Source organism: Bufo bufo, chromosome 9 (genome assembly GCF_905171765.1).
Source record: "Bufo bufo chromosome 9, aBufBuf1.1, whole genome shotgun sequence".
NCBI classification, from domain to species: Eukaryota; Metazoa; Chordata; class Amphibia; order Anura; family Bufonidae; genus Bufo; species Bufo bufo.
Window position 1 is genome coordinate 218,831,288 of NC_053397.1, and position 14,959 is coordinate 218,846,246.

At 45.9% G+C, this 14,959-nt stretch overlaps 2 protein-coding genes across 5 annotated transcripts in view; one reads left to right on the forward strand and one right to left on the reverse strand.

Annotated features, from left to right (window-relative positions):
• Window positions 1–14,959, forward strand: part of DOCK7 (dedicator of cytokinesis 7) — a 127,946-nt gene that overhangs the window by 37,342 nt on the left and 75,645 nt on the right. The gene's annotated exons all lie outside the window — the stretch shown is intronic.
• ANGPTL3 (angiopoietin like 3) lies at window positions 1,630–13,261 on the reverse strand. The gene is made up of 8 exons (XM_040408314.1): window positions 13,150–13,261; window positions 10,572–11,268; window positions 8,701–8,811; window positions 8,417–8,513; window positions 7,378–7,491; window positions 5,763–5,858; window positions 3,468–3,734; window positions 1,630–2,178 (listed from the first exon to the last, which is right to left on the reverse strand). Exons 2-8 carry the CDS (start codon window positions 11,061–11,063, stop codon window positions 1,991–1,993), a joined length of 1,365 nt encoding a protein of 454 aa, XP_040264248.1. The 5' UTR covers window positions 11,064–11,268; window positions 13,150–13,261; the 3' UTR covers window positions 1,630–1,990.

The window sequence follows — 14,959 nt, forward strand, 5'->3', positions numbered from 1 at the left end:
GAGAGAGAACGCGGCGGGGAGTAGAGGCGGAGAGAGAGCGCGGCGGGGAGTAGAGGCGGAGAGAGAACGCGGCGGGGAGTAGAGGCGGAGAGAGAACGCGGCGGGGAGTAGAGGCGGAGAGAGAACGCGGCGGGGAGTAGAGGCGGAGAGAGAACGCGGCGGGGAGTAGAGGCGGAGAGAGAACGCGGCGGGGAGTAGAGGCGGAGAGAGAACGCGGCGGGGAGTAGAGGCGGAGAGAGAACGCGGCGGGGAGTAGAGGCGGAGAGAGAACGCGGCGGGGAGTAGAGGCGGAGAGAGAACGCGGCGGGGAGTAGAGGCGGAGAGAGAACGCGGCGGGGAGTAGAGGCGGAGAGAGAACGCGGCGGGGAGTAGAGGCGGAGAGAGAACGCGGCGGGGAGTAGAGGCGGAGAGAGAACGCGGCGGGGAGTAGAGGCGGAGAGAGAGCGCGGCGGGGAGTAGAGGCGGAGAGAGAACGCGGCGGGGAGTAGAGGTGGAGAGAGAACGCGGCGGGGAGTAGAGGTGGAGAGAGAACGCGGCGGGGAGTAGAGGTGGAGAGAGAACGCGGCGGGGAGTAGAGGTAGATCAGTATTAGAGAAGACATTAGACAGATAAAGCTGGAGCGGTCCTGAAGAGAAGAGGCGGAGAGGTATTGGTAATGGAGAGATTTGTACTCTGTATTGAGGTGGATGAGAGAGGATCCAGGCTTCCTGTCCTAACTACCAATTTCCTTTAATGTACTGTATTATTTTAATAGAAGCATTTGCTGCCCAGAAGTGACTTTTCCCCCTTGGAAATGTGCAGGACGGGTTCATGCAGACAATAGGAAATTATTTTATTTTTATTTTTTATTTTTTTTGCTTTCATCTTTATTATCACAAAACATGTTAAAAAAATCAGAGCAATGTATTTTCACTCCTATATAATAATAATGTTACAATTATATACCATAAAAAAACCTATAAAGAAGCCAAATGAAGATGTGTATCCAGTGTCTACAGCTGCGGTTATTAATATAATAAGCGTACAGTACAGAAGTCAATATGACTTAGTGACAGCTGAGCCTTGACTGCTTAAAGGTGCAGTCTGACTAATGATGCAAAAGATCCTTCAGATAAATAGTGGTCATAGAGGTCTCCTTTACACACTTTACCGTTAAATATTTTGAAACACTAAATTAAAGCCCCCCCCCCTTCCCCCTTTGAAAAGACAGTATATGACCTAAACCATGTTCACGTAGATTGGATATAGTTTTGCAGTTCACACTTTAGTGACAATTTATAAACTAATATCCAATGCAGTATGCTACATCGTTACTAGTCACCTAAAAAAGACCCTTTATGTACAGATTGGTCTTCTCATCACTGTTACGTATTGGACCAGTGAGTTGGCCTGCGACTCCTGTCATCTTGAATATGGCTTTCAGATTGTTGGGAGTCCGGTTCCTGACTTTTGACCCATTGCGTCCTATATTTGCTACATTTACAAATAGACATGAATTAATGCCAGATAGCTGCTTTAAAGGCTCATTCTAACATTTAGTTACTTGTTTTGTGCGTTGGTCTATACAATATTCACTTGTGTATGATTTTACATGTGACATTTACCTGGAAGGGGTCTAATTTTTTTTCCTTCCTCTGGATCAACGTAGTAGGAAGATAATGGGTTAGACTTCAAGGAGAAGGTAAGTCTTAAAAGGAACTTTTTCCTTACTATACTGTTAGGATAGCTATTTTTGGTGGTCCTCTGTGGGGTGGTTTTTATGAACCCTTTGTGACTTATGGCTGCTGCTGCTGGGTCTATGTTTTCATTGTACACTCCAATGTTCTGGTGTTGGTTGGAACCACATGGAATCGTATGACTGCCAGCAGTCCATGAATGTCTGATGATAGTCCCTTGATATCGGAAGGTCCCTAAGACTGATGCGTGGTTTGCTTCTCAGTTTCACCGTTTTGCATAATGTCTCTCGAGAACCATCCCAAACATCTAAGCACTACTCAAAGTTCTCCAGCTCTGTGCGGTAGAGCATCATCTTGGTCGACCTGAGTGAGTACATTCTCCCCTTCTCTGGTTTCCAGGTCAAACCCTGACCTTTCCGTCTCTCTCCTTTTACCCTCAATCTGGATCTACTGTATTTACCGTTCAGGTTGGTTCCTCCACAAGTTGATTTCCACCATCCACCTGCAACGAACCGCAATATAGTTAACCTTTTCCACAAGCAAGGCCTAAACATACATAAAACCTTCTCCACCTTTCGTGGGTTATTTCTAAATCTTCGACTTTCGGTTCTGTCTACAAAAACAAGGAGCAGGCTATGCTTCGAAAGCATTTTGTGTCTTTTTATGGTGAACTTTTTGATACTGTAGAACTTTTTGGTTGGAGAAAACTCTTGAGAATGCCATGAACACCATGGAAAGAAGAACTCAAGTGCATCCTTCACCCAACCAAGCCAAACCTTATGACCAGACTGAAGCTTCTTATCTTTTTCTGGATTTATTATGAGAAGACCCAACTTATTGGAGGAGATAATAAAGCCTGCCATTGACCATCAATATTGGTTGGTTGAGTGCGTGTTCACCTGGCAACTATGTTTCCCAATTCTGCACCATCCTTAGCTCGGCGAAGCATGAATGCATTTTCATTAGGCAGAGGGTGAACATCTCCCTTGAGAACACAAGGGCTGGGCTTGTTGAAATCGATCTGCGTGATCCTTCTTTCCTCGGGATAGATCCTTAGTAGCAGATCAGTAAGGGTTCGACACTAGATACCTCCACTGATCAGTTCTTCTGAGCAGCCGTTGGAGCTGGAAGCGGGCAGCGCCATCCGCTGTGTAGTGGCCATGCCCGGTTACTGCAGCTCCTTTCTCATTCAAGTATAATAGACTAGACAGGACTTAAAGTGGTTGCCCAATATTTACTATATTTTCAAATTACACCCCTACCCTGCCGGACCTGTGAAGGGAAGTCATTGGCTGCAGTGGTGCCCGTGACCCCTGGCCATGCAGTTTATATGCAGGGACCAGGAGTGATGTGAAGACAGGTTGGGACCCACGGAGCCTGAACCGTGCGGTGGGGAGAGGGCAATTATGCTTCCCTTCACAGATCTGGCGGGGTGGGGGCGTAATTTAAAAAATGTGAACCTTGGCAATCCATCACACAAGGGTCCATCAGCTGGGCTTAGTTTTAAAAAAAATTATAATTTTTTTTTTTAGGGCTAATACAGTAAATGCGAATCAAATAAGTAATCATAAGGTTCGAAGTCGAAATATCAAACGTTTTTTGACAGTAGAGGGTTAAACTCGAGGGACTGTAAGTATTATGCAGATACAGGGATTTGCTCCCTGTCACTCTGCTAATGTCACCTCAGGCCGCCACCGCCGTACGTGGCCGCCCTGTATTGTGTAAGGATGAAGCGGCCGTGCAAACTATTGCTTGCAGCTTACTGATCTGCTGTTGAGCTTGGTACATTACCTGATGACGTTTCTCCAGGGCACTTGAGATGTTGGGAGTGGTGGTCACTGGTAGAGAAGGCCAGGGGGGTGTATTCCGGCAGTGCGCTCGGGATGGTCCCTAGAACTTGAGATAGCTGCAGCGCGTAGCTCGTGTCTTGGTTTCCGAGAGTAAACAGATATTCCACAAATCGCCGGTTGTTCTTCCAGTCCTGCAGCTCTATGTGGAGGATATAATCCGCTTGCTGGGACAAGGAGAAGATCTTCTTAAGGCCGAGCCAGAATTCACCTGCAAAATGAGAGGAAACTATAAATCCCTAAAGAAAGGAACAGGGGTCTTGGACCGCTGGACGGTGCCGATTCAGCAATTAAATATTACTTTGATTTAATGAAAAGTGATACAATGTTGCTGCATACAGTACTTTCTGTATTAGATATCTGCTTGCTGTTATTGAATAAGAATCTTTATCGGGAAGGATAAAGTCAGTCCTGGTGATGAGATAGAGACACAGGCTTATTACGGTACAGGTAGCAGGGTACGGTCCAATGTATCGACGGACGAATAACTACAAGGTTGGGGTTTTCAGATAGATGCATGGCCATGACAGCACCCGTAACATTCACTCTACATTGTTACTACTACCTCTACAGCCATTCTAACTCCTTTAGCTGTGTGTCAGTCTTCACCCTGAATTTCTTTCATTCTATTCATGAATCAGCAAGCCCTGAATGAACAGAGCTGAAGGGCTACCCTACACTACCCAAAGGAGTAGTAGTCATAGAGCAGGTTTTGGCTTTCATTCTTTATCTGTATTTATAGCGTTCACGTCCTCTGCAGGGGGTCGCCCCCCTCGTGTGTGTTTTGACCCTATCCTGCACCTCGGTGTGATGTGCCAGCGAGTACAGTTCAGTTGCATAAGTTAGTTTTGGGTCTGAGAGCGGTGATTTATTAACCAGTGTAAACATGGGCGTTTTGGTCTGACCCGGCAGCGGGACCCAGCCATTGGCCCTCCGGGCTTGGACCATAGGTTGCATGCTTGTTTGCCTCTTTAGATAAATATGAGGCTTTTGCTGCTATAAAAGGAGCGTCTGCGCTGACTTCATGATGCAATAGGGACAATTGGTCGGGTGTGTAATGCAGTAATAGGAAATTCCGGGGGGTGAGACTGGTGTGGCAAAGGCATAAATTTATGGAACCCTAGGGTGCTGTCTGCACCCTCATTGCTGGGTTCAGTCGCTGTTTTGCATTGTGTGTGGGGGGGGGGGGGGGGGTTTCTATCCTCTACAGTAAACTTACTATTATCCTTTTCTCAGTTATCTCTTCCTGGGAAAGCTGGGTGACAAACCTCCATGCGGTCACCTTTTCTGCTACCTCACAGTAAGTCCGCCCTGTTTGCACTGCAAAATCCGCATGTGCTACCCTGTGGAATTGCTGATTTCACCCCTGCGGTATTGAACGTGGTGAAATCCACTATCCGTTCACCACATTATTTTTGCATCATTTTTTGAAGATTTGTGCAGTTTTCATCTACTTGCCTTCTACTGTATTCTGCTGTAATCTGCACAAATCTGTCGCAACTCCACCCCTCTCATGCACACGACTGCGATCGACCAGGGGAACGCCGAATGTAGCTCCCTGGACCGGAACGGACTGTATCATAGTGATTTATCACACAGGGGTATTGCAGTGACTGTAGCCCCTGACTGTATTATAAATTACTATAATGCAGTCAGGTCGGGTCCGGGGAGCTGCAGTGGACCCAGGAGATGCTGCCAATACACGGCCCATGTATCCCATTTTAAAGGAGTTTTCCAGGACTAGAGAGAGGATGGCCTTTCCTTGGGATTGGCCATTAGTATCAGATGAGCGGAGGTCCAACTCCTACCACCCCCATCGATCAGCTGATGTAAAGCGCCCGCCTGCACGAACTCTCTAGCCAATGTGGCTGGTTTTCCAATTCCGTCCCATTGACTTGAATAGAACAGAACTGCTCTTGGTTCAGGTACCAGGCACGGCCGTGGCCTCTTCGGTCTGCGGAGGAGAGAGCCGCACATTCACCGATCTGACATTGGTGGCCTATCCACAGGACAGGCCTTCAGTTGTCTAGTCCCAGTGAACCCCCTTTTAGTAGCCAGATGTGCCTCTCCGGTGTCTGGGAGAGCGGAAATGGAGCTGAAATGCTTATGGGGGTCACTCAGCTTTCCTAGGATCAGATATAACCAAGAAGCCCCTGAATCCAGTATTTTCACAAGTCAAGGATGATACTTTTGTTATGGAATTATCTTAAAGGGATTTTCGAGGGATATGATGACTCACCATTGAGGTCACCAAAGCCTTTGGTGTAATCTTCCCAGGTCTGGTTAAAGTCCACCGATCCATCTGTCCTCCTCTGGATAAGCGTCCACGCCGCATCTTAAAGAGATCAGGATGAGTTATGATTAGTAAAAGGGGCAGTGGTCCGATATCCATATCATGCCGCTTAGATGTAACAGGCAGATTTTGGGTCATTTCCTCCCCCTCTTCATGGCATCTACAAATACTTCTCCTGGGGGTGAGGATTGCCATTGCTTGGGGAAGTTTTTTGCAGCCTGTGTAACCCATAGGGCTATGCACAACGCTTCTCTCACGGAAACAGAGGGGGGGGGGGGGGGGGCTGCACTGCATCCCTCCTGCCCCCCCCCCCTCTCTCTTCCTTCTATTTTCTGTATTACACTAGATGGATTTTTTGAGGACTAAGGAGGACAAGTTAGAGGGTGAGAAGATGCCACCTTCTCCTAATAAGATATATGAATTCGGGTACTTTCACACTTGCGTTTTTCTTTTCCGGCATTGAGTTCCGTCCTAGGGGCTCAATACCGGAGAAGAACTGATCAGTTTTATCCCCATGCATTCTGAATGGAGAGCGATCCGTTCAGGATGCATCAGGAGGTCTTCAGTTCAGTCTTTTTGACTTTTCAGGACGGAGATAATACCGCAGCATGTTGCGGTTTTATCTCCGGCCAAAAAACCCGAACACTTGCCTGAATGCCGGATGCAGCATTTTTTTCCATAGGAATGTATTAGTGCCGGATCTGGCATTCAAATTGCCGCATTGACGGATCCGGTATTCCGTTCTGCGCATGCACAGACCTTTAAAAATGTGAAAAAAATAAATACCGGATCCGTTTTGCCTGATGACACCGGAAAAACGGATCCGGTATTGCAATTCATTTTTCCGACTGATCAGGCATTTTTCAGACTGATCAGGATCCTGATCAGTCAGAAAAATGCCTGATCAGTCAGAAAAAATTAGATGAAGTGCATTGGAACTGCCTGCCGGAATCAAACAACGCAAGTGTGAAAGTACCCTTAGAACGTAATTTACAAACCTTTTTCATCTGATTTTAAATGTCAGTCGTGCCCATTGCTGTATGTGTAACATCTTATCTAGTAACGTTTTAACCCCTTAGTGACCACTAATACGTCTGCAAAAAATAAGACCTCATACAAGTACATTGATGAAAAAAACAACAGTTATAGCTCTCGAAATGCAATTTTTTTAAAATAGTGCGTGGTCACTAAGGGGTTCTCGGCAGTGGAAAGTCGCTACTTGATCACCTGATCACAAGGTGTCCCACTCCTGGGACCTCCAGCGATCAGCTGTGATCTGTAAAGAAAGGGTTCATTTTCCCTGCAGTGCCACCTCTGGTGAAATCAAGCATTACACAGTGCCCTTTTACACCAATGGGTTGTCAGTGTTTTGCAGGACAGGACAGGTCCTCCACATGCTTTCTGGCCCCCATTGCTATATGAAACAACCGCTTTAAATGCTCCTGAAAGTTGCTGTCTTAGAAGCCCACTTGGCACCTCTGATTCGTTGAGAGGGCTTGGGCACAATAAATGGCACATAGCGTGCAAAAACTGACCTCCATGTTCCCGTTGCCCCATCTACCTGTTGTGAATTCGCAGTAGACGCTGAACTCGGCGCTGTTGTTGGGTCTTATGGTGTAGATGCCGCTCAGCTGCCCGCCCTGGTTATAAACGTCGCTGCAGTCCCGCGGAAGATCTGAAACGGCGAACACTCGAGGTCATCCGCATGAACAGGAACATAACTTACAATCAGATTACATGTATCGGCTCTGAAACGGAAGTAATTATTAACTAATTGTGAAATCCAGGTCAGTGGTCAAAGTCTGGAGGGGTTCAAAGCTTAAACAGAATAGAAAAGGTGCAACATTGTAACATATTGTTTTTATTTTGTATAACTTTCCAGCTCTCTAAAACCAGCCTGTAGTGTAAAGTATGGAGTTTTTTTAATTTATTACCCAGGGTTGTTTCCATACTGTAGTCTATAACATGTGCACTATAGTACATGCTAATGAGTCCGCAAAACACGGACACCGGCAATGTGCGTTCCGCATTTTGCTGACCGCACATTGCCGGCACTAATAGAATATGCCTATTCTTGTCCGCAATTGCGGACAAGAATAGGACATGTTCTATTTTCTTCGGGAACGGAATTGCGGACCCAGAAGGGCTGGTCCGCAATTCCGTATCCTGGCAGCACATCGTGCTGCCCCATAGAAATAAATGGGTCCGCAATTCCGTTCAAATTGCGGACGTGTGAATGGGGCCTATTCTTGCTGGAGTCCGGGCAGAGAGGAGTCCCTTCTACTGGTCATGTGCATCTTTCGCCAATCAGAGGACACATAACCTCCCCTCCTTATCATGTGACTACCGAGCTGCATATGACCAGTAGAGGGCACTAAAATGAAGCGGGGAACTCCTAGCCTTATATACATATACATAGTGGGAAAAAATGGGGTATTTCCATCTTAAATACAGTGATGGCCTAATCTGAGGACTTGCCATTATTTTATGATTGAGGGGCTGACCTCCGGGACCTCCTCCTATATAGCATTCCTTGGGGGATACCCCTTTAAAGCTCCCACGTTCAGTATGATACAGAACTGATGCCACAAAGTCTTTACCATTAGTCGAGTTGCTTGAATTGAAGGACAAGAGGTCATCAACCTTATGACTTGCAAATGAAATCTTCTTACTGTCGACTACACTGGCATTGCTGATCTGGAAGAGAAGGGTTGGAATGAGGCTGCAGTACCACTTACCACCTGCAGATAGGGGCGGCGCTGTTTTCTGAACACCCCCTTTAAATTCTCAGTTGACACCGGACTGCAGTATGGTTGCCACCATTGTTTGCAGAGGGTTGGGGGTGTATGGGAAATGTAACATTACGGGTCTTTGGAATTATTACCTTGTCTTCGAGATCCTTTATTTGGCTGTTCTGGTAATCGAGCTGCACGTTCTGGTCGGCGACTTCCTTCAGTAGGCGTTGTATGTTCATGTCTTGCTGCTCCACATATTGCTGGAAAAAAAAATAAAAAATTATTTTGCTAATTAAACGAGTGATTTATGGTTAATTTTATTCATTATGGGGGTGAATGCTCCCCTCTGTCTGTGGAGTGTCAGTCGCTCCTTAGCAGCAGCCCCTTTGTAAATAACAGTGATTGCTGACAATGTGGCCGCTTCAAGTGCAGAAAAGAGGCTGCAATTACTGATACAAGGGAAGGGGAGAAATTTTCAGTTCCCTGCAAGAAGCCAAAAAGGAGCAACTAACAGAAGTTTACATAGGAAGGAGCAAATTAAAGGGGTTTTCTAGACCCAGCAGGTCCCAAAAACCCATCTCAGTTACACATAATACTGCTGGTTCCTAGAAAACCCCTTTAAGGGCCCTTGCACACGACCTTATGCCCTCCGAGATATACGGTGCATGAGCGGGCCATATTGATCGTGCGCACGGGAGCACACAGCATCATAGATTACAATGGTGCTGGTGACGGGCCGCCTGCGGGACTATTGTCCCACACTCATAAGATCGTATGAGTGCGGCACAATAGTCCCGCGGACGGCCCGACATGCACAGCATCATTGTAATCTATGATGCTGTGCGCTCCCGTGCGCACGATCAATGCTGCTCCGGGACATATGGCCCGCTCACGGACCGTGTATCTTGGAGGGCATACGGTCGTGTGCAAGGCCCCTAAGGCTGAGAAGGATGAAATGTTCTGCCCACTCGGACATTGTGTAAGGATCTGAAAATCTGTACTTATTGTATCCACAGTCCTCCGTGAACTGGACTTCAGACTGATACATTGTAGCAAACGATCAGGACTGAAGAGAGATTTGTGGGGTGTAACATGCTTGTCACATTAGATTAGCTATGCCCCAGTGGGCATTTCTGGGCTATTATGGCTGATAACGGAGGGCACTTGCTTGCACTTCGGTGGATTAAAGAATTGCACTTCTGCATGGCTTGTCATACAGCCGGAGGCAGAGAGCAGTGGCTCATTCACTTGGGTTGTTTTGTAATGAACTCGGGCATAATCTGGGCACCTCGGCACGTGGCACCATCGTGTTGACATGCACTTATCACGTGTAAATCATGATCATCCAACCAGACCGCCCTGATAACATCTGCATCGTCTACAAGCCTGGGCACATACTGTCGGTAGCTGGATTTGTGCCACTTGTTTTGCTTTGCTAGACATTGGCATATGAAGCTGAAAGCTTTCCTTTTTGGCTCATAAAGGGGGTCCCGGGACCCTTGTATGACATCCATGTGTGCTAAGTTGGACTTCTGAAAAGGCGTTCGCTCTTTTTAAGTAGCAATTTATATGCAGTGGGACTCTGGGGAACCCTCATGTGTCAAAGTCCATTCGGCCCGTAGTTATATCTGTAGCTGGGAAAGCTGAGTAATGCCAATTCAACCATTATTACAGCTTCCATGGAGGTTGTCACCCAGCTTTCCCAGTCTCCAGAATGGCAGATCTACTAGGTTAAGCAGAGATGCATCCCCACCGCTGCCTAACCTGGTCTTTGATGTTTACATCATTCCCAGTTTGCACTTAGTAGGAAGTTGCTTAAAGGACAGTTCCATAATATTGCAGAAAGGATTTAAGATTTCTGCTAACTCCAGTTCTGCACCCTACACACCACTGGCTTTATAACCTCATATTGCAACTCCCAGCATGACCCGATTGCTCCAGCAGCAAATGTTAACACCGTTTTTGGAATTGCTCTTTGAAGCAACCCCCTAATATAATGATCACAAGTGGAGGCGCTTACCTTCAGTGCAGCCACTTCTTTGTGGTCCTGTAACTCTTGGTGCCCCTCGGTGATCTGATTGAGCTTCTCCTCCAGCCGGACGATCTTGGCCTGAAGCCCGACCTTGTCCTGCAGGAGATGCTCGATCTGGGAGTAGATTTTACTCGACAGGTTTTTTAGCTCCTCGTTGTTCTCTTGCAACCTGGACGTCTTCTCCTTGAGCTCCTCTTCCTTCTCCCGGATCTCGTTGGTCTGTTCCGAGAGGTCGTAGAAGGACTTGTCGAAAAGGTTGAGCTTCTGGAAAATCTCGTTGATTTGCCCTTTGGTCTTGTGGACGAAATCCTTCAGGCCGTGGCCGAGCTGCAGGAGGCCGTTGGCCAAGATCCTCACGTCGTCCAGCATGGCGAATCGAGATTTGGATTCTGCCGGTAAAGAGTCCAGCTGGAAGTCCTCATGTTTCTCAATGGACGCGGAGAAGACCAGAGGCAGGAGGATGAGGATGAAGGCTTTCATCTTGCTGCCGAGGGTTCCTGCTGCTCTAATGTGTCCGTCCTGCCGTACTATGAGGCTATATTTATATGTCACCGCGGAGATTAGGCACAGACAGTGCACGAGTTGATAATTAAACAAGACACATGAACTAATGTAACCTCTGCCCAACTTCTTCTTTTTTTTTTTTTTTTATTTGCCTTCCACAACGTGGAGCTGACTCAATCGCCTGGAAAAAAAAAATATTTCATTCATATTATAACCCGAATGCATAAACATTCATCATCCTCGTGGCATCTGCTGGGGCAGCCTGACCCTTGTGCTGACTGCATAGAAAACAATCTAAGAATGTGTGAACCTCCTCTCCTCTTCCAAGGACACTTGGAAGGAATATGCAGTTTTCTTGTTATTATTGCGTTCGATACAATGTAGATACAGTTTGTGCTTGCTGATTGCACAATGTTTACATCCAGGGTCGGGTGTAATATTAAATGCAGGGGATCTGCACATCATGAAGAAGATGGAATATCCTCTGGAACACTGCGGAGTTTGGGTCTTCCATACAAAGCGTTGACATGAACATGTAATGCAATTATAGATCATAGATCTACTATTGGCTCTACCTAATTCTGGAGCATTTCTACTTATAACTCTGTGTTGTGCCATCCCTTTACTATTCCTGCTAGAAGTTATGAATGAATTGCTAGCAGTTTGTAGTGAAGGTCCCCATGAGGGTTACCAGTTGAGAGTGTCCCTGGCACAGTCTGGCAGAACTGATTGGCTATTGTCAGACATTGCAGGGACACTCCCCTCAACTAGTAACACCCAGCTGGACCTTTATAGCAGACTGTTATTAATTCATTATTAAACTTCTAGCAGGAATAATAGAGGAATGCCATAGCATAGAATCATAAGACTAGATTCTCCAGAATTACTATTACAAGATGGGGGGCAAGTAGTTACCAAAACAGACATGCCAGGTGGTTTGGCAGGTCCTCTAAGGCCGGATTTGCGTTTTCGGGGTTCCGTATGTGTTATACGCTTGTGTCACGGCCTGACCGTGGGTTGTGATGAGTGTTTATCCTCCGGATTTATTTTACTTCTGTGTTTCCCCCCCCCCCTTTTTATCTTTGTAAAAATCCAGCCTTTTTATTTTTTTTAACCCCATGGCATGGTGTCCCATTGGTGCCAGGTGCACACATAAGAAGGAATTTATCCAGAATTCTGTCTACAAAAATTCTTAGCAACTTTTTGGGCTTTTTGCTCAAATATCTTTCTGCATTTAGAATTTTTACACCCATCACACCAGTTTTGAAAAGGGGCTGCTTTTCGCCAGATTTATCAACTGCAACTTTTTTGAAATTCTCAGAAATTGTCGCAATCTTAAACCGGTGTAGAAAATGGCGTAGCAGCTGGAGACAGAAGTGTTTGGTGTATTGATAAATGAGGCACTAATTGACTTCCCCTCCTGATAAAGCCCCTATAGTCTTACATTCAAAAACACTGAATTTTTTTGCTGCAGAAAATTTCTACATTTAAGTCTATCGAAAGTTCTGAAATGTGCTTTGTGCCATTTTTTCACTTCACCGTCCGTTCTTGTGATCCATGTCATTTATTTATTATATTTTTTCAAAATTCATCAAGCTTTAGACGTTTTCCCATAGACTTCTCTATAGGGAAAAGAACTGACTAAACATACGCCCAAAAAAAGAAAATTGCTTGTATTTCATAGGCTTTTTTTTCCCTTACAATCCCAAAAAAGTGCCATAAAAATATGTGAAGGAGTTTTACTAAATAGACACAAACTGTAACATTAACAACTGAGCATTTATTCAGATCTTGCAGTCATTATGTTCTCCGAAAATTCCGCATAACTGCCGCAAGCTAGAATAAACCCTGCAGACAATGTAGCGCTCCTCGCTGACTTTCTCTCATAGCAGTAACTTTGTAGCCATACTTTGCCAATGAGACCTCTCCCCCCTCCCCCATTACACCCACTCCTCAACAATCTAAACTTTTATTTGTCTTCATTGTATCTGTGCATTCATAAAGTTCTGCTGCTATCATGAGCTCATACATCCAGATGGAGGATGAGGGTCGCGGTACTTACTCTTTTGATGCTCACTCCTCTCTCTTCTTGCCTGTCTGAGGTAACTGTCGTAACCCTTTACATATATATTCCAAAATGACTCAGCCGTCAGCTTGCACATTGCCACAGAAGGGAAACTTTCTGCATTATTCCCTTTCTTGTCTGAGTCACATAGGTTGGGTCACCTTAGTACTCACAAAAATACAGAAAAATAAATATTTGCACTTTTTTTTTTTTTTAAGTAATGCATTTTTGTCATCTGGATTCATGATGCAATGTAAATCCATTCAGCTCTTTGGTGTTTATTTTAGCTCTTCTATTGAACCATTCACGCTGAGATATTTCCGTCACATCTGGTCTCCATTACAGACTGGGTGTAGCTTATTTTTTTTTCTTTCCATGTCTGTCTTGACTTTTCACCTAATTTCTGATACCCCGGCCCAGCGCTATGACATACAAACGTGTCTCCAATCACAAGACTAGGCAAAGTTTAGACTCCTCTATTCTCAGAAAAAATGGCCCTTTAACCAGACTTGGCTTATGTTTTCTGATGAACCCAAGTAGCCTTTTTTCTTATATTCAGCATATACAGATGGTCATTTTTTTATGTGGCCATTGGTTTAACTTTAAGCACCATTATATATAGGTGTAACCTACTTAGAATTTTTAAAGTGTATCTGTCAAGGTCTGAGTCTGACGGCAGCATTGATAGAGGGGAAGACGCTGAGTTCAGGGATGTATAGTTTTATATAATGTGATACCGATTTTCTAGGTACAAAGCTGTTTAGGTTACAATATAGAAAGCCTGTAAATCCTGCTAACCCTACTCAAATATGGCAAAACCTGTGAGTCCAACTTCCCCTGCCCACTGCTTGTAGAGAGAACCTGTGAGTCCCTCTCCCCCATCTACCATTCATAGAGCCTATGAGTCTAACTTCCTACACCCACTGCTTATAGAGAGAGCCTGTTAGTCCTGGTTCTCATCCACCACTTGTAGAGAGAGCCTGTGAGTTCCGCTTCCCCCACCCACTGCTTATAGAGAGAGCCTTTGAGGCCTACTTCCACCTCTTGTAGAAAGGGCCTGCAAGTCCTGCTTCCCCGACCATCACTCATAGAGAGTCTGAGACTCCTGCTTCCACTGTTTACCGTTCATAGAGTCTCTGTGAGTCCTGCTTCCCCTTCCACCACTTGTAGAGAGCTTACGAGTCCTGCTTCCCAGCCACCGATCTTGGAGAACTTCTGTGAGTCCTGCTTCTACTGCTTTTAGAAAGAGCCTGTGAGTCCAGCTTCCCCTGCCCACTGCTTGTAGAGAGAGCCTGTGAGTCCAGCTTCCCCTGCCCACTGCTTGTAGAGAGAGCCTGCGAGTCCTGTTTCCCTGCCCACCACTCGTAGAGAGTCTGTGAGTCCTGCTTCCACTGCTTGTAGAGAGCTTGCGAGTCCTGCTTCCCAGCCCACCACTAGTAGAGAGAGCCTATGAGTCCTGCTTCCCTGGCCACCCCTGGTAGAGAGTCTGTAAGTCCTGCTTCCCCACCCACCGCTCATAGAGAAAATCTATGAGTCCTGCTTCCACTGCTTGTAGAGTCCTGCTTAGGTTTCCTCAGTTGATATAGGCCAGTTCTCTCCAGAGCTGTATTTTCAGTTCTGCTGGTTTTCCCTGTTTCTGTCACATGACTTTTGGGCCTCACATCTCTTTGCTGCCCCCTGTTGGTTGAATACAGTAAACAAAGCATGAACTGCACTACTTCAGTCCAATGTAGAAAAAGGAAATCTCCCATGATTTTCCTACCTGGCAATTCTGTGTACAGTCATGCCGGCTGATGTGTTCTTGACA

Excerpts from the sequence above, each read along its gene's own strand:
- ANGPTL3 (XM_040408314.1), bottom strand. The coding sequence starts at position 11,063 with ATGAAAGCCTTCATCCTCATCCTCCTGCCTCTGGTCTTCTCCGCGTCC. Across the intron at positions 8,812-10,571 it reads AAGAAGTGGCTGCACTGAAG|CAATATGTGGAGCAGCAAGA; the intron begins GTAAGCGCCTCC and ends TTTTTTTTCCAG. Across the intron at positions 5,859-7,377 it reads CTACTGCGAATTCACAACAG|ATGCGGCGTGGACGCTTATC; the intron begins GTAGATGGGGCA and ends GATCTCTTTAAG.